This window comes from Folsomia candida, unplaced genomic scaffold, assembly GCF_002217175.1.
Source record: "Folsomia candida strain VU population unplaced genomic scaffold, ASM221717v1 Fcan01_Sc014, whole genome shotgun sequence".
Classification (NCBI taxonomy): domain Eukaryota; kingdom Metazoa; phylum Arthropoda; class Collembola; order Entomobryomorpha; family Isotomidae; genus Folsomia; species Folsomia candida.
The window spans coordinates 2,068,390-2,087,226 of NW_019091206.1; the positions used below are offsets into that span (position 1 = coordinate 2,068,390).

At 36.1% G+C, this 18,837-nt stretch overlaps 1 protein-coding gene and 2 long non-coding RNA genes across 6 annotated transcripts; 2 read left to right on the forward strand and 1 right to left on the reverse strand.

Moving 5' to 3' along the window:
- Nucleotides 1-4,444: 4,444 nt before the first annotated feature.
- On the reverse strand, nucleotides 4,445-13,163 carry LOC118437589 (G-type lectin S-receptor-like serine/threonine-protein kinase SD1-13). 4 transcript variants are annotated; one of them, XM_035856749.1, is made up of 6 exons: nucleotides 12,394-13,163; nucleotides 12,202-12,311; nucleotides 9,260-12,139; nucleotides 8,803-8,920; nucleotides 8,534-8,686; nucleotides 4,445-8,263 (listed from the first exon to the last, which is right to left on the reverse strand). In XM_035856749.1, the coding sequence occupies exons 3-6, from the start codon at nucleotides 9,773-9,775 to the stop codon at nucleotides 7,227-7,229; spliced, it is 1,824 nt and encodes a 607-aa protein (XP_035712642.1). In that variant the 5' UTR covers nucleotides 9,776-12,139; nucleotides 12,202-12,311; nucleotides 12,394-13,163; the 3' UTR covers nucleotides 4,445-7,226. The 4 variants fall into 4 exon arrangements, 3 of the variants coding, with proteins under 3 accessions (XP_035712642.1, XP_035712643.1, XP_035712641.1); XR_004836195.1 differs by having other exon boundaries at nucleotides 4,445-6,666; nucleotides 6,868-8,263; nucleotides 9,260-13,163; XM_035856750.1 differs by lacking the exon at nucleotides 12,202-12,311.
- Nucleotides 13,164-13,231: 68 nt separating this feature from the next.
- On the forward strand, nucleotides 13,232-15,835 carry LOC118437566. Its single transcript, XR_004836184.1, has 3 exons — nucleotides 13,232-13,707; nucleotides 13,841-13,978; nucleotides 14,052-15,835. It is a non-coding gene; the product is annotated as an uncharacterized LOC118437566 (long non-coding RNA).
- A 244-nt stretch (nucleotides 15,836-16,079) lies between these two features.
- Nucleotides 16,080-16,666, forward strand: LOC110856019. Its single transcript, XR_002548538.2, has 2 exons — nucleotides 16,080-16,339; nucleotides 16,445-16,666. It is a non-coding gene; the product is annotated as an uncharacterized LOC110856019 (long non-coding RNA).
- The last annotated feature ends 2,171 nt before the right edge of the window (nucleotides 16,667-18,837 follow it).

Genomic DNA, 18,837 nt, shown 5'->3' on the forward strand with positions numbered 1-18,837 from the left:
ATAGATGTTACGCTATGTAAAAGTAGTCAGTAAGCCTAACCGTATTAGCGAAAATGCAAGTTTGGGGGAAGATGTGATGCAAAAATTGTGTTTCAAACTTATCCCAGACATGTGGAGGACTTTTAAGAAGATTATTAGTACCAATATTCAACAAATCCACAAAATAAGTTAATTTGGTTTACCGCACAATATTAAAATTTAATCGTAGGATAAAGCTGCTTCAAATTTTTTAAGGATAGTTGATAGGGCAGAGTTCTGTGATAGTTGCTCAAAGTACGGAAATTGGTACAGTCAGTAAGTACTCTATAGTTATTGTTGCGGGTCACCTCATTTGCATAAATCTCACGATACAAATTTCGGCGATACGGGGTTTAAATGTTAAGTAAACTCTGTGTCTCTCGCGAATGCATCAAAATATGCAAATGAGGTGATATGCAACAATAATTATAGAATATGTACATATCCTAAGGGTAGTCATTTTCGCAAATCGGGTTGTCCATGACAAGTAAAATATGCATATTTCTCTTCCGATGGTTTCAAATTATGCAAATGAAGTTTCAAAGTGAAAATGGTACTTGCATGTACATACACACACATTTAGCGTCTGGACGATATATGTACATAAATTAATTATTACTATTTTACCTATGAACATATGTACATATGTATTTATTTATACTACATCATTTCAACGGAAAACTTGGATGGATCGATCATTATTTGGCAAATATGTGTGCATGTGATAGTTGGCCGAAATTCGAAGGAGACCGTAATCCATGTTTAAAATTTAGTCTTTATTAATTGTTAATCGACGTTTACAAATTACTGATACTTTCTTAGTACACAATGACATGAAGGGATAAATTTCCCGATGTAGGAGAATATATATGTAACAATATTACAGAAAAAAAAGTATGACAGTTTTTTATATATGGGTTTACAAATATCTTGCAAAAAATTATGCAAAATATGCATAAATACTTCTTACGTCACCGAGTTTCGTTCTTGATCTCTCCACAACCATCCAACCCTACGAATGTATTTACACACAGGCCACGACCAAGGCAAAAGTGGCGAAAGGAACCGGATACATACGTAATCCTACTACAGAATGTAATTGTAATACGTAATCGGTACACTGAAAATAAAATTTTAACGATTGTCACCGCCCGGTGTCACTATGCGACTTAACCGACCAGGTTATTGTTTTTGATACCGCATAGTAATAATTTTATTACAAATGGTTATATCTTCCAAACCATATGGTAATGTTACGAAACCGTGTGGTAATAAAATCCTAACCAATATGGTAATGTCACATAGTGACACCGCCTGACCTAATTTTGTGTAGAGTGTATTAATTGTAAATCGCTTTTGTACATTATTTCTAAATGAAGTAAATTACCATTTACATCAGTAATTCGTCTACCGATTTTTCACAATGATAATTTGAAAACAATTAGAATATATTTATTAATATCGGGAAGTCAAATTAAAATGATCCCCGATAAGGTGTAATAGACCACAAGGGATAGAAACGTACTTCTTGTGCCTCTATTTACATAAAAGAACGGTCCCATTGCCACTCTAATTGGCCTGCAACTCTTCAGATTTCTCACCCTGTACTCCGTAACCCCACGCAATTCCCAGTAACGGACAAATTCCTTCGATTTGGTCGTCACTTCTGCTACGATGGGCATAACCAAGTGCAACACGACAATGCTACAAAGACCAAAAATTCCCGACCCAAATACAACCGGAAATGGGACGAATCTTGTCAACTTGACTAAAATGCAGCCCGTTCCAACCGCCGAAATTAGCGGGAGGAGAAGCACAAGCGGGAAAACGAAACAGTAAATGTCGTTCAAGACACATTACTATTTGAATTTGTCCATATTTCGAAATATATTTCCTAAATTGAACCGTATTTTGAACCCTCTGGAAAATCTTGACGGTAGAATATTTCTTATTTCGCTTCTCATAGAGAATTATCGAGTCTAAAGCAGATATTGTTAGGATGAACACGTTCGTCACCTCAATTAGGTTCGAGACGATGATTACAGAGCAATGAAGGAGAGGAAAAAATATGCAAATTATTCTAAACACAAGAATCCCCGAGGCCGGGATAAGATTTACATGTCGAAATATGAAATATGTCGGGTCGACTTTTTTGAATAGAAGCGGCATCGTGCACATCGCCAGGGGGACGAGGATCACGAGACTAATGCACACGTTGAGGAATACGCCGACAGTTTTGAATCTTCTGAGCACGTTGGTCTCTCCAAGGGCTGCGGAATACAAGCAAAATGTAATTAATTAAGGTGTCTGCGTTAAAATTAAAGACAATATTGTGTTTAAATATTCTTCTATATCTGTCATTTTTGATGTCATCATTGCTATTACGGTAAAAGTATTCATAGTAGTACTGCTTTCATAAGTTAAATATGTTACAAATTAAAAATTCGCTTACTCCGGGCATTAACTTGCGTCTTTCAGTATTCACATTGATTTATTTTTATTTCTGAATTAATATTCGTCGTGTTAAGTCGTTATCCGTCACAGTAACCAATTTATTCCTGCGTCCCTTGTATTAAGTGGTGCATATTTTTGGATACATATTTGCATAGTTACCGATTGCTTGTTGGTTACTCTAGTACAAGTGCCGGGGAATCGTAGCTTTGGGTCGAGTGAAGCGTCACTTTTTAGTTATGTTACCCCGACCAAAGTTACGATACCCGGGTACTTGTACCAAACTGTTGGTGCTAATTCGTTGCTAAAATTTGTAACTAATACAGTGGAAAATTATTGTACTATGTACTTATTTAACGAAATTACAGCTAATCTATTTAAGCAAGAAATGATCCCCAGATACAGTGGAAGACGTTGTGACCCTCGAAGCTCCCTACACCATGCAGGGGTCGACAATTCTGCGACGTCACAGGTCAAAATTCATTTTTAGTGTTCATCTAATCAGGTCCTTCAGTTGGCAATTTTGTATTATTTTTTATGAAATTTCTGTCTGTAGCGTGATAGAATTCCGACCCCTGCTCGGGGCAGAGAGCTTCGGGGGTTCGAACATTTCACACTGTACGACTCCAACACATCACGAATTGAAGTGAACTGGTAAATAAAAATGCTTTTGATGCACATCATTATTTTAGCTGTGTCGAATAAATTTTAGTTGCTGCACACCTTTCAACTTCTAATAGAACTGATGGCACCTCTATGTATGTACTTACACATGTACATGCTGTTCAGCTAATATTAAAAGGCTCAATTCCTCGGAAAATTTTATTCGAGATTAGTTTGTTGCCACTTAATGCATAACAGTAAGCTTTTCAATTTTTTATACAATCAATCCTGATTTTACGGAAGGAATAATGCAAATGAAAATGTATAAAAATTATGTACCATTACTGATGAGGACGGGCGGGTTAATTCGTTTCACGTTGTCCCACACGAAGCATAATTCGTTGCTTTTCCAGATAAAAGTGCTGACCACGCTTGTTGTCAAAATCTCCGCAGAAGCAGATAGCAGAAGCACGGCTCCTGATGCGAGTGTAATATCGGGATCTTTATGAAACGCGATAATTTCGTGGCAGATTATACAGAGGAAGTAACTTCCTTGCACGGCGACAAGGAGGGACAATAAATACCATGGAATTAATCTTGAATCTGGAACGGTTTTAGATGCCCGCCATGTATTTCGATTCCACGTTATGCACTGTGGATACAATTTTTCAGTGAGTGTAAATATACGTTGGAGAGCATCGAATGTGGATAGGGATGGAATTTCGGGATGCCTCGTAAGGCAAGAGGGCGGCATCTTGTAAATAATTTTGCACAGTCTCAACAAGTCACAATTTTTTGTCTTGGGTTTGTGCCCTTTCGGAACTAAACGTTTCCCACTGCTAAAAGTTAGTTTGATCTGATATGGTCATAGATGTAGATACGACTGGATGGTGGTAACCGTTTAGACTGTTTTATTACAAGATTTCCAAGAGTAATGCAGTATACCGACAATTTTTTAGGGAAAAACTTTAACACTTTTTTTTAAATTTTCCAATTACAGATTCTTTTTTAATTTGATTTTTCCGAGTGTATGCATAAGTTTGCACAGCCGAGACAATATGTATTGTGACTCATAATTTATGAACAACTGCTTGGACGGGAAGTTGGGCATTAAACATAAACATGTATCGATGAATAATTTCTGATAATATGCATTCATGTAAATATACGTATTGTAATTTTGCATGGATTTGTGGAGACCACAAATGTAAGAGCATTTACCATTACGAATATATATCATGCTTCGGTTTGATGTGAAAATTTAATGATCCACGTAAACGATCGAACATTTACATATGTACATACATACATATGCATACAATTGAACAAATTCTAAGTAAAATTATTGTCAGGGTGCAGCTATGTTTGGTTGTTTGCATTGACGGATGTTGCTAACTCAACTAGTCTTTAGTTTTTAACACAATTTATACAACGATTCTAAACAAGTATATGTATGTAAATGAACTCTAGTGTACATATGTATACATGTATCACTATAATATAAATTTTGGGCTTCACTGTATTTGTACATATTAACAATCTAGCAGACCTTAATGTACACCGTGCTTACATAAATACATGAGTTCACCGGAGTGATAGCTAAACTGAAAATAAATTTTTAACAACTATCACTGCGCTGTGTCAGTATGCGAGTTAACCGACCTGGTTATAATTTTTGATACCGCATGGTAATAATTTTACTTACCATGGTTATAATGTTTAAACAATATGTTAATATGACTACACTGTGCGGTAATAAAATCCTAACCACTACGGTTAGGTCACATAGTGACACCGCATCACCTAATTTGGTTTCGAGTGTACTAAATAAACCCGTAGTGTCATGTTTTTAAAGGTTTATATCTAAGTATTAGCGTTTCTGTACGACATGAAAAATTGTTGATTCTTACTAGAATGGTGATGGTAACCCACCGATATTTGTTACTTGTCAATATGTTTCTCTGTACTCCGCGCGCCCCTTACGCTATATTACTACTATTAATATTACTACTTAATTTATTATATCATTTTAGAAGTATTTTACATACTGGGCAGATTACAGTTGGTCAAGTAAGCAGTTTTTTTGCACTCGAAATTCCTACATGGATTAAAACGGGTTATTGGTGAATAGGCAATTCGTGTTATCGTCAACACAAAATTAAACACACAAGTGCATTCAATTATTGATTATTGTATGGACCTGTGGACTGTACACACACCAACTTTGCTTTCCAAAATTCAAAAAATCATAGACAATTTTTTGTCCAGTTATTACTTCCCCAGATTAGCCAAGAAACGGAAAAAAAGTACATCTCTTAAAAGCCTGAGAGACAAGTTAGATGTCAAGCAGATCAGAGAAGTTTTTTAGTTAGTAATTTGCTAACGATTGAAGAACGATCAAATTACATATGTTACTCTTAAGAACGCTTATAAACTCAACATTGATGAGAAGTCATGTTTTTATGAAAGAACTAGTGGTGCAAATCGTCCCAACATTTGTGCTCCTATTCACAGAACTGAGACTTTCAAACGATCGATTGTTTATCGTCGGGACAAAATCTAGAATAGTCTCCCGAGAGATTGGAATATAAGGGAGCTGACATACTCTCGATTCCAAGCCGTAGTACGGGAATTGGTCACCAAATAACATGTTCATGTTTTACTGTTTTACATTAAACATAATTTACATTATCCTACGGTTATTCATAGTTATAAGTCAATAACCTAGTATGTAGCCAAATCTTATTTTTTTGTGTCTTGATCTGAAAAGCAGTGTAAACTGATGATCCGCGACATTTTAATAAACAATAAACAACAAACAAACAAGATTACAAGTTATCGAATTTACAATAATTAATTACTTTTTGGATTAGATTACTGCAGGTCTCCCCAGATTACAGATTAATAATCCGATTAAAATTTAGATTACAGATTATTTGATAAATGAATTTTTGAACGAAACTGGACAAATTATTATTATCTTCTCGTTATGTAATATCGACTTTACTGTCAGCTAATTTCCAATCTAACCCATGACATACATGCAACAAAAACCTATATCTCGAGTTTATCTATGCGAGTTATATGGGCCAATAATTGTTTACATTCAATAAACCGAGTGTCATTGAGTTTTCTTATCACGCTGCCCCTATCCAATGTGTTTACATGGAAATTTCTAAAATCGTTAAATTTCATCGGTTTTAAGATGAATGCAATTTTTCTTTTTTTAATGTAAAATTAATTTTTGGTACTACAAACGCTTGCTATTTAAAAAATAGATTCTTTATTTTCGAAGAAATTAGTTTGAGTGAAATAGGAAATGAGTGAGCCTTAACCCATGTCGCTGTGTCATAATTATTACTGCAAATTTGTTGACACTTGGCGTCACTTTATTTTCGTCCACTTGAGTCAAACTAAAAAAGGGCCCATCCCGAATAATGGTAAGTGATACATTTTTATTGCTTGGAAACATCTAACTTGAAGACATGATTTTTAAATTGTAAGGTTTAAGAATAATTTTCTACGAGCCATAAATACGAATAATTTTTTCAAAATTGCGGGTTGATGGAGAGCGCTAATAGTGGCCCATCGTTCCTACATAATTCAAAAATGTAATCTGTAATCTGGCTGTAATCGAATTACATTTCGATAACAAACTTAATCTAAGTAAGATTACAGATTACTTAAAAATCTTAACGAATTACAGAATTACATTTTTGGAACAATGTAATCAGATTAAAAGTAATCTGCCCAAGTCTGGTATTTTAAACATGAATACATATTTGTATGAATTACCTATATTCCTCTGTTATAAATATTGTTACAAATTGTCGTTCTTCTTTATGTAGGAGTTCCAACGCTGATTGGGAGGAATATGGATTATTTTTTATTTACAATGAAGTGAAATTGGGCGCTGGTGCTTGAAATATTGTAATTCGAATTTTTAAATCATTCACAGATGATGGTGACGTACCAATCTACTTTTCTGAAACACTTTGTACTGTGCTTCAGCGAAGCAGCTTTATTTACATCTAATCTGAAAATGACCGATCATATGTTCGTGGAGATTAATTCACCGATGGTACGATTCCTACAGAGGAGGGGACGCATGACTAGTCACACTAAGACTGGCGCGTCTTTTGAATTTATGCTACTCAACAGGTTGTACAACTTCTCTGAACAAGGACGACCATTTGTACATTAAGCAACTGGTTAATAATACAAATCAATTTTTTATACTTTCCTGCATAACAAGAATTCAAATAATTTCGTCTCTCAGTGCCCCCTAATTTTCGCAAGTGAGCGAAAACATCATTTCTATTAAAATTCTTTCTAATCCCATGTAATATCTCAGCCCCTACTAACCCCAAACTGTACAAATCCGTTCTATCCGTGTAACTCAACTCATTCCTCATTTCTGGACTTTGATAAAGATATGTCCCTGCCACCCCAGAATTTCCAACTTCGCTGCTCATCACCGTCAAACCAAAGTCGCCAACTTTCCAGGTCGACTTTCCACCCGATTCTACCTTACAAAATATGTTTCCTGGTTTAATATCGCGGTGAATGTACCCTTTTCTATGCACGTAGAGAAGTCCGGCCGCGATTTGTGTAACAATTCCGAGCTCATCTCGCCATCGGAAAACCTCCAAGTATTTTTTCAACGTGATGTTACAAAGTTCCATTCGGATGAAAATATGACTCAAGGGTGAACTTGGGATGTAAGACGCAGAACTATTGCAATGCTCGATTACCTCGCGGATATATTTCTCCAAACGGGACTTTGTTAAGAGCAGCTGACTACAGTCTTCCGCCTCTGCCCAGCAACCATAATAACGGACGACATGGTCACAGGAAAGCTGGTCCATGATTTGCATTTCGTTGAGCAAAGTGGTCATACAGTTTTGCCTGGTACGACTGCTTTCCTCGCCGGATGTGGTGTAAGATGGGCTGCAGCTTTTGAGCTTTTTTACCATGTCGATACACTTGATGGCATATTCGGTTGGGGGGACAATTGCGCTTTGATCTTCGACTTGGTACACTTTTCCGAAAAATCCTTCGCCCAGGGGGGAAAGGCAGATTAAGGAGGGGTTAGTCTTCCAAGGGGGCGGTAAAGGAAAGATTGATTCAGAGCGGGGTTGGGGGAAGAAGGGCTGCATTTCGTGTGAATTTCTGGGTTGCAGTATGATGCCTGTATTTGGAGAATTGAAGAGAAGATCATTTTTTGTAGTTAAACTTTTTTTTACATTACGCTTAAGAATTTAGACGCTGCGGAACCGTTAGGAGAAGGGGTCCAATTTTGCAATAATAATACGATTTTTCTATCCTTATTAACTCTTGCAATTTTTCAATGTTATTGTTCCCAAACTGTAAACATGGTTTCGCAGGGTATGCAATATTTACATGGCATACGCTGCGATATTCATACTGATATATGTATGCATGTGTAATCATTATATACCTGGCGTTCTCGTAGTAGAGGCGTTCCTGTTTTTCCTTTGTCTCATGAAGATTATAAGAGAAAATAGAAGAATCACTAAAAGTACTATGGCACTAGTGACGAAAATTCGGTTGATCTCCGTCTTATCCGGTGCTGACGATGTACCAACGCCATCTACGTATTACAAATATATATGTATGCACATATTTAATGAAATGGAGAACTGTTGAAATCATTGTAAGGAATCACAAAAGTACGCGATTTTAATTGCGTAAAATAAGAATTTTTACCATGGACTTGAAGTTCTGTTTCGCGACAGGTCTCATTTATTTGAATACATTTAGCATCTCGATGGCAGTACGTTTCTTTGGTTGAGCAGTTCCTAACGGGTATCGTACTTCGTCCGTCCTAATCGGAAAATTTATAACATTTGTCATAAATGCGATAAAAAATAATATGATGTTACACATGTTTGTATGTATAATTACATCAATTGGTATAATCAGTATGTATACATAATCATTTTGTCATTCCCGAGCCAGGCCTTACAGAACTGGCACGTTTATCTGTTTCGTAAACAACAGACTAATGTTAGTCACCAGATGGGAGCGGTCATACATATATGAATTTATTTATGTGAACAACCCTCTAGAAATTATTTTGTTGCTTAACTTCTTAACAAAACTCTGGCTCGGGCCCATGTATAAAGCGTAAAAAGCGTATGTATCAGAGCTTATTCAGACTTACATGTGCTTGCGACCTAACTCCATCGCCCTCAATAATTTGTTTTGTTGATTTGATTGGACGGTGATCGATTTTTACACTAGCTACTCGATTACAATGTATTTCGTCTTCCCCATCAGAGCAATCATCTTGGCCGTCGCAAACCCAGTCAGGTTTGATACAGACGTAATTCCGGCATTCGAAATAACCTGAGCAACACAATCTCGGGGAAACACTAATGGAAGACATCTGGTCATCCCAATTCCTTCCATCGCTCATTTTGAGACCACGGAGATCCGTGTTATACATAGTTAGAGGCCCAATTTCTACTGAATCTCCCGTGCAATGGGGATGTTCCCAAATCATCATACAATTTCCTAGCGTGTCAATTGAGGACACTTTGTCATTATAGTCGTCAAGGTTAAGACATTGCTCTCCACTGATTTGAAATGCTTTACATGCTCCGCTACCATCCCAGTTGCATTTGTAAAATGCGTCTTCGTAGAGTTTGAACGTACGAATAGTTTGACTTGTTCCCATTGTCGATTCCACGTATCCTTGATGAAATGGCGAATCGTACTGTAGCCTCAATAGGAAAAGGACCAACCTCGCAGAATGTAATACACCGAAATATAGCACATATTCTAAATATAAAATTCTTCGAGGTAAACAATTCGGTTTACTGTTTGCACACCGATTACATACTACGATTCGCCCTTCCCACCCTTCAGTGACGATATCTAAATGTCACTGGGCGTACCAAGTAGAACTTTGCTGGGAATCTTAATTGCAGAATAGTTATGAAAATATTTCGCAATAATTATTAAAAATCATGTTATGGATTGTCAAAAGGCAATGGTTTTAATGGCTAATGTGAGACGATTTTAAACGGACAAATCCAATTTGTTGTCTGGACAAAGGCTGGGAAACCAGTGTTACTAGATTTAGCTTACCCCACGGAATAGACTATTTGCGTGGCAGAATTTTCAGGCTATATTTAAGTGGAAAGCTTGGGTTTTTTTGTCAACTAGGAATAACTTTTATCATGCTGATGCGACATAAAAAATAGAAATCATCGATGCAAAGGATTAAAGAAATGTTTAATTTTAAAAAATATTTTGGAAACTTTTGGAGTTTATATATTTTTTTTCAAGTTTTGAATTAACAAAAATCCGAAAAGTAAGCTTTCTCGTTGTCCATCCGATATGAAATTATATATGTACAACTAACCCTTTACAAACACGATCGCCGAGTATATAATTATTTATGTACTCCACTCAATGTTTTAAAAATTGAGAAGAGATGAATTGTTGTTTACTATTTCGATATATAGTGATTTGTCAGGATGATTATTTTCTTGCGCAGTCACCCTGCACGATATCAAATGCCATGAATTTAAGAAATGTCCAATTTAGTGCTGTATAAACCTTAAGTTCGGAAATTTCTCGGTGAACGAACTTGTACTATGACAAAACACGTCTATCCAACTAATAATTTATTTCTTGAAAAAGTATTGTCTCATTCAAACATTTCCCTTTGCACATACGTATCTGCATATTTATCGACTGGTACATAAATAAGTAAACACAACGTACGAATAAAAGTAGGTCGGGCACAGTAGCCGGCCCCAGATAAGATAAGCCTACTGTTGACGCATATATATCAATTGGGAACAGCGTGAACACGTCCTCAGTTTAGTAAATACTGATAAGTTTGGCTAATCCCGCTTTCCAAGAAGGACGTTTATGTGCATTCAAAAGTACTAAGTTACATTAAACCCATTGATTTAAGAATGATTATTGATAAGTAGGAAAGTGCGGATGTATTTATGTTGCTGGGATTCTGCCGGACGAAAATATCTGTATTTTGTAACTTGCGAGACCAACATTTTTGCATGATTAGCATATTTACACTGAAAATACAATTTTAACGATTAACACCGCGCGGTGTCACCATGTGACTTAACCGAACTGGTTATACTTTTTAATTCCACATGGTAATAATTTTATTACTAATGGTGATAACTTTTCAACCATATGGAAATGTTACTACGCCGTGCGGAAATAAAATGCTAACCAATACGGGTAGGTTACACTGTCTGACATAATTTTGTTTAGGGTGTACTTATACTCTTTGAAATCCAGTAATAAAATAATGTCGTGCGGTATTCTTAAACTAAAAACAAATGCAAATGTATGTAATGATTTTGAAAGTTATACAGAAGTTGTAGTCATGACTTATCATTGATAAGTAATACAGCATGGGGATAGTCCGGTGATAAAGACTTTTTATAGGGGTAACACATGCTCATTTATCTATTGTAAAATTTTTATACCAACCAGTGGCAAGTTTAATACCGGGAAATCACAATCTCCAGGACAAACTTGGGCAGGCAAACAATCGTAGAAGTTTTTAATAAAATCTCTATCGCGTGTATGCATATAGTCACCAAGGGTAAGCAAGATACATTGAAATGTATCTTCAAGATACTTTCCTTAAGATACTCAAAATTTACTTTAAGATAAGATACAAAGTTAAGATACTTTCAATTTATCGAAAAAGTTTTAAGTTATACAAAATGAAGTAAATATACAAGATTTATTCGTCCCTGGAAATTTCTTACAATTTTAGTTATGTATGAAATGAGTTAAAAACACGTAATGTTACAAAGGATATTTTTCTTGGATTACGGTTCACAGCTTTTAATTAAAATTATACCTGATTTGCACAATTGTTAATTTGTTGCAATTTTAAGAAATTCTCTAATATAATTTCTAGTTTGCATTCACGATATTACTAAAATGTGCATAAATATGTGGGAGGATTAGTTACCAGAGGTGGACTGGGGCTGTATTTGTCCCGCACAGACATATTTTGATGTTTTTTCCATTTGTGGCATATTTTCTGCGGAAATCAGAATATTCACATCTTTTAAAAGCATGCAAATTATGACACCCTGTCCCTACCGAGGTGTATGGAGAAATTTGAGGATACATAGGTCATTAAAGTTCAACTGTCCTCAATGATTATGACCTTTTTCTGGGGCTCAAAATAAATCTATATCCTTATGTTTTTACTAAGGAATAATGTAAATCTTCATTAAAGTATGTATGTATGTATGTATGTATGTATGGAACTACTAATATATTTTATATTACAGATATATAGTTGTTGGGTCTACTCGAGATTCCCACTGGGATCACGTCCTAACCAACTACCCGTCGATTAGCGATCGCCGAAGTTGACTGTGTTGGGCCAAGGGTGTAAAGAAGTGACTTTTATCTTCAAACTTTAATGTACTTAAACTGGATTTTATTTCCAAACACACAATTCAGAGCTCAATGGTGCAACAAGGAGTTGATTGGTGACTAATACTTAACACACCTAGTATACACACTAACTATAACTAACTGGGGCGTGTAACTGGTGGTGTGTCTTTGCTGAGGTGCTGCCGATGGGGTGTCTTCGGTTATATTATATGGATGGTGCAGCCAGGACCTTAACTTCGGGGTGTCACTCGGTGTGTGATGTGTGAGCACAGCACAGCACAGCACAGCACAGACAGTCACGACATTGTCACTACTGACTACATCCACCAGTACTGTGCACGGCACAGCACAGCACAGCACAGCACAGTTGGATGGTTGGGTCACTCTTGTCTTCTGCCACCACCACTGTGGACTGCACAGCACAGCACAGCACAGCACAGTTGGTTGGTTGGGTTGGTCTTGTCTTCTGCCACCACCACTGTGGACTGCACAGCACAGCACAGCACAGCACAGCACAGTTGGTTGGTTGGGTTGGGTCACTTTTGTCTACCGCCACCACCACTGTGGACTGCACAGCACAGCACCGCACAGCACAGTTGGTTGGTTGGGTTGGGTCACTTTTGTCTACCGCCACCACCACTGTGGACTGCACAGCACAGCACAGCACAGCACAGTTGGTTGGTTGGGTTGGGTCACTTTTGTCTACCGCCACCACCACTGTGGACTGCACAGCACAGCACAGCACAGCACAGTAGAACAGGGACACCACTCTACAACTCACTTACTATATAACTGTGCAACTATACTTAAGCATTACTATACTTACACTTAGTTCAACATTACTATACTTTATACTTAGTTTACTCGTTACTATACTTTATACTAAGTTTACTCATTACTATACTTACACCAAATTCAACAATAGTAGTGGCATGAATGACCACATGTAGTGTTCACCCTGCACATATGAACATATGAATATGCGCGTCTTCTCTTCAGAAAGCAACCTTTCCAGGTAGTCAAACTTTGTAAAATTGTGTCCAACTATTCATCGTTAGTTATGTATGAGTAAGGTTCAGTTTGGATTTAGCATGTTGTACATACGTCGTCCATTTATTATAGGCTTGCATGGATAATCTTATACATATAAACAAGCGTCGCCTTGTATGCAGGCCTAAAACAAAAAAGGAAAGTCAAAATATGGTAATGAAAATGAGGTGACAAGCCGAAAAAAATATAGAGTATGTACATATTTACATATGTAAAGTATATGTGTATGTATACTCTATAATTTTTTCGGCTAGTCACCTCATTCGTATATTTTGACCCATTCTAGAGAAACCTATGCGGGAAAGAATTTAAGTCGAGGTGCATACTTGAACGTCACATTGCCACCCATACGACGGAGATGACTTGCACGTGTTCCATTTGCTGGAAAAGTTGCGCGGGAACGGGGACTTTGAAGGACCATAAGGTTCGTGATGTCACGTGACACAAAATTTAAATACTATGCAAATGTTGCAAATATTGATTAATTAATGTTACAGCTAACTCATCTAGGAAAATCGGCGCGTCCCAAATTTCCATGCAATCTATGCCCCCGGTTATTCCTAAGTAAATCATGGTTGCTTTTCCATATCCGAAATGTACACGAAAATAAGCGCAATTAAGCGTGCACATTTTGTGACAAGAAGTTCGCGGCTGCGAGAGATTTAAAACGTCACGTGGTCGGGCTACCCGCCGACAAGGAATTGATTTATTCTTAGAATAAGTGCGAGTATAGGAGTCACTCGAAATATAATTAGCGTCGCACCAGCGGCGACATGTTGGTAAGCCCTCGTGTTACTTCTGCGGAGAAAAATTTTCAAATTTGTTTAGGCACATGATCGGAAGACATATTATGGAGAAATAGATAGATAAAAGTTGGGTAAACTGGGTAGAAAGTTATTATCATTTGGTTGGCATTGGCAACTCGGCAACATTGCCAACACGTTAATATATAAATGATAACCAAAATATATTTACCCATCAGAGTAAACACATATTTCATTTTGTTCAACACAATTAAATGCACGAATCATTTAAATATTTGCGTGTGAATTGTGGTGAATTATGAAACACCTGTTCATTAAAATATATAATTTTTTTACACAAAGGAAATCCACCAAGTTGTCTTTTCATCATCGAATAATTGACTCCATTACTGTGAACATTTGTTATGGTAGTGTGGATTTTATTCAGCATAGGAAAAAATAATCTCCATCCGATAGTTTTAAAGTAAATGCTTCGGTAATTTGCATACAAACGGGCATAAAAGATTTGTGATGTTTTCCAAACTTTTGTACATATGATTTAGAGCATAGCACGAATCTGAATCATGATTCAGATTCCAATCTCGAATTTGAATTGGAATCTCGGTAGGAAGGATTCAGGCTGAATCCGAATTCAGGGAAGACGGGTTCGAATCTACATGAATCTTGATCCAGATGAATTTTAATCTAGGAGCACGGATGTTACCAATCCATTAATAAGATTTAACTAAAATAATTAGTCAAACTGGATTCGATTTAACTATTCACTTTAAATTTTCACCATTCATCATTTTTCATCATTCATCTTTCATCATTGGGGGTTTTGTTCGCATTCGGTCCAGTTTTTCCGGATTCATCCGGCTGAAAGGTATCAGAATCCTTTCAGCTTTGGATTCGAATCCACCTGAATCAGGACTAATTTGAATCTGAATACCGATTTTTGGGATTTATGCGATGCATATATGTAAGCATGCGTTCAGCGTATGTAGTATGTACATACATGCATACCTATTCATGAATTATGTTTGAAGATACAACATTTTAATTGAGAACATACATATTTGCATATTTATAATTCTTAACTTTATTAATGTGGTGTTTTCTAAAGAATAAGTGACACATTTGTAGTAGAATTTTTTCTGCTAGTCACCTCATTTGCATATTTTGATGCATTCGCGAGAGACATAGAGTTTACTTAACATTGAAACCCCGTATCGCCGAAATGGGTATCATGAGATTTATACAAATGAGGTGACCCGCAACAATAATTTTAGAGTACATGTGTAATTATTGCACAAGATTTAGCACGACGCTTAATAACACGAGTAATGAGAAATAATTAATCAGTACAATTATGAGTAATACATTAAAAGTTCAGCGTGCAAAGCTAATCATAATCATGATGCATTATCATGTCAAATTTTGAAGGACAAATTTCGAATAAAAAAATAATGCACAATATGGTCAATTATCTAGAAGCCAGTCAGCCAAATAAAAGATGAAATGTGAATACGTCAATGATGCGATGTTAATAAATTGTTAATAACTAAATACATAATTCATTCTCTGAATTATCTATTCACAAAAATTACAATTTCGCGACACAAAAAAATAATCTCATTGAATTGCATTTTATTCCACGTGCACACATTTAAGTTTTAAATACATATTTATTTGTAATTTCCATCACAATTCGTGTCTCATTTAAAACGTCATAAACACCAATTTGCATTACAATCCTTTATTCATCTTTAAAAGTATACCTTGAAATTGTGGATTCTGCTTAGAACTCTGGGAGAAAAGTACTATACGGATACAAATAGTCGAAAGACTTCTACGAAGAAACATTAGAACAAATTAATTTGTTCGAAAAATGCCTGTCAAATTATGTAAACAAATTTCCGCAATGTTTTCCAAACATTCTACACTGTTGGAAGTAACTCTTCTTATCCTCGTGATTAGTCTGGTCAACGTCTCCGATGGAAATCATGATATAATTATCGCGAAGACTGAAGTTATACAGGGTACAGTAAAGTAAATATCTAAATGAAGGAGTATCATGAAAAAAATAAATTTCACGACATGGTTTACAACATATCAGTTGTTCAATAAATCAATTGTTTTTGCAGGAAACTATGGAATTGAAGGGGGTTTGCAAGGAGGTGTGCTACGCCACAGACGTCCTGGCCACAGACGTCCTGTCCATAGGCGCCCTGGACACAGGCGCCCTGGCCAAATAATGGTTAGTGCGCCGAAAGTCATAAATGAAATCCATTAACTGGATCAAGTTGGAAAATCTGAAATTATTTACAACTTCAAAATTGACAAATAAAGAATATGAACCTTATGCCACGAAGATTCTTTTATGTATTTTTTGTATACTAAATTCGCTGCGTTTAAAATTTGCTTTACTTATAAAATTCATTTGTGTAATATCTTGTGTTTTAATAAAAAAATTTGTTAATTGAAAAGTGAAATGTGAACCCTTAATTTTTTAGTAAATATATCCAGTGACTTCAGTACATACATATCCACCCATATACGAGACAACTGCTTTCGAGCTTACACATACAGAACTTCTGAAAAAATGATTTGTAGAAAGGTCATTCAATCTTTACCCGCATTCAAGAAGCAAATTTTGGTGGGGTGTGTAGTTCTGTATAATCGTAGAATATCCCAACATGATGCAAAAACAGGTAAGGCTTGAGTTTCAGTATTTGTTCGAACAGAGCTACCAAAAAACAGGATATGTATGACCTTTGACCCTGATGAAATAGGAGGGGCATCTTGTTTTGATTATCCTTGTCCTATGACAATCGCACATGTCATATATGTATATGTATTTATGGCTTTAACAAATTTATGAGATACAACGAGCCGAAATCATTATATAACTTTTGTTCCACATTGTATAAATGTGCTCCTGTGGAAAAATGTCTATTTCACGTATATATATCAGCGCACCTACATAACATAAATCCTACAAATTGTAGGTGACACCTACAATTTGTAGGAATCCGGTCACCTGCTAGGTGACCGGATGTATGGATTTTACGCTACAATACATATTTATCCCATTTATGTTTGCGTATTTCTGCAAAGGGTTCGTATTCCACCATTGTTTTACTTCACTTGGTAGGGTGCTAAGCAATACAAAATGCTCTGCAAAATGTCCCCATTTCGAACCGTTTGGACCGTTCTAGTCATAACTTTAGAGTTAGTAAGTTCATCGAAACTTTATAAATATCCAACAACATTTTTATCTGTGCCAATCTTACTCCAAATTTCAAAGTGTTCCCGCACCCAATCGGAATCCACTATTGAAAAATAACCCCGTCTTCGCATATAATTGTAACTGGTCACAGACACCCGAAAGAGTTCAATCCCTACAATTATTTCCCTACCATCGATTACCAACAATTTTTGATTAATTACTTATACGGAAGTGCTACCTTGTAGGATGAAGTTTTAATCATTAAACCAGTTGCAGCACTATAATTATGTTACGTCGCAATAATTTAGTAACAATTGACCCTTATTATTTAACAAAAGACCGGGACAATATCAAGGTGGAAGATGGGCGCCAAATCTAAAAACAAGCCTGGTTTGTCACATAGTAAGATAAAGTAGCGTACTTGGCGCCTGTAAATCTGACCGTAACTGTGCCCTATCTCTACGAGGCAATAGGTGCGACATTCTACGGGGAAATGTTACTATCAAGGCGATTAAGAGTAGTTATGGAAAGAATTAAGCCAGGTGCTGCGAGGTGACAATTTTTTTTTTTAATTAAATTTTTTAAGAGTTTGGGAAACTGGTATTTTTTTTAGTGGTTGCGATGCGTTGGCGGGTCACTGGAAATGATAAAAAATAAGAAATATGAGAGGAATAATTGCAAATATGCACAGAATTACAGCAATAGCTCCTGTTACATATAGTGTGAAGTTATTGGGTAACTGGGCAAGGGTGCTGAGACAGATCACAAAAGGAGATAAATCTGTTAAGGATCACTTTAGCTTACTTAGGCAAGTCATAAAATGACCCTTTGTCAATTGCACTCTTAGATATTGTGTACCACCTTTTTAGGTTACATATTGTTTACAAAAAGTTACGTATTTCTTAAATCTACAATATTGTATAATATATGTATAAGGGGAAAGGCATGTCCAAGATATATATCTTTCATGTAAAAATCGGGTATAGAAAGCCCTGCGACAGAAAAATTGGACAGTTCTTGGAGAGCTTTTTCCTCCAAAACTTCTTTCGTCTTCTCGGTGAGCTTATCCACCGAAAACCTCTGCTAAATCGGAGAATCTCTTTGCTCCGAACTCGGATATTTCAGTGGAATTCTGTTTACTGACAAATTGACTATTTTCTGAAATAGACTTCGTAAACTAAATCATAGTGAAATACAAAATAGTTTCCTTTTTTTGTTTAGTTATATATATTAGGTCCTTTATTCAGTTAAGCAGTGTTTCTTTAAGGCTAAATTCAAGTTTGTTCAAGATATAAATATTCAAATTTC

Coding starts and splice junctions, on each gene's coding strand:
- LOC118437589 (XM_035856750.1), bottom strand. CDS start 9,775: ATGGGAACAAGTCAAACTATTCGTACGTTCAAACTCTACGAAGACGCA. Junction 8,921..9,259: donor GAGTTAGGTCGCAAGCACAT/GTAAGTCTGAAT, acceptor TTTTCCGATTAG/GACGGACGAAGTACGATACC. Junction 8,687..8,802: donor AACAGAACTTCAAGTCCATG/GTAAAAATTCTT, acceptor TGTAATACGTAG/ATGGCGTTGGTACATCGTCA.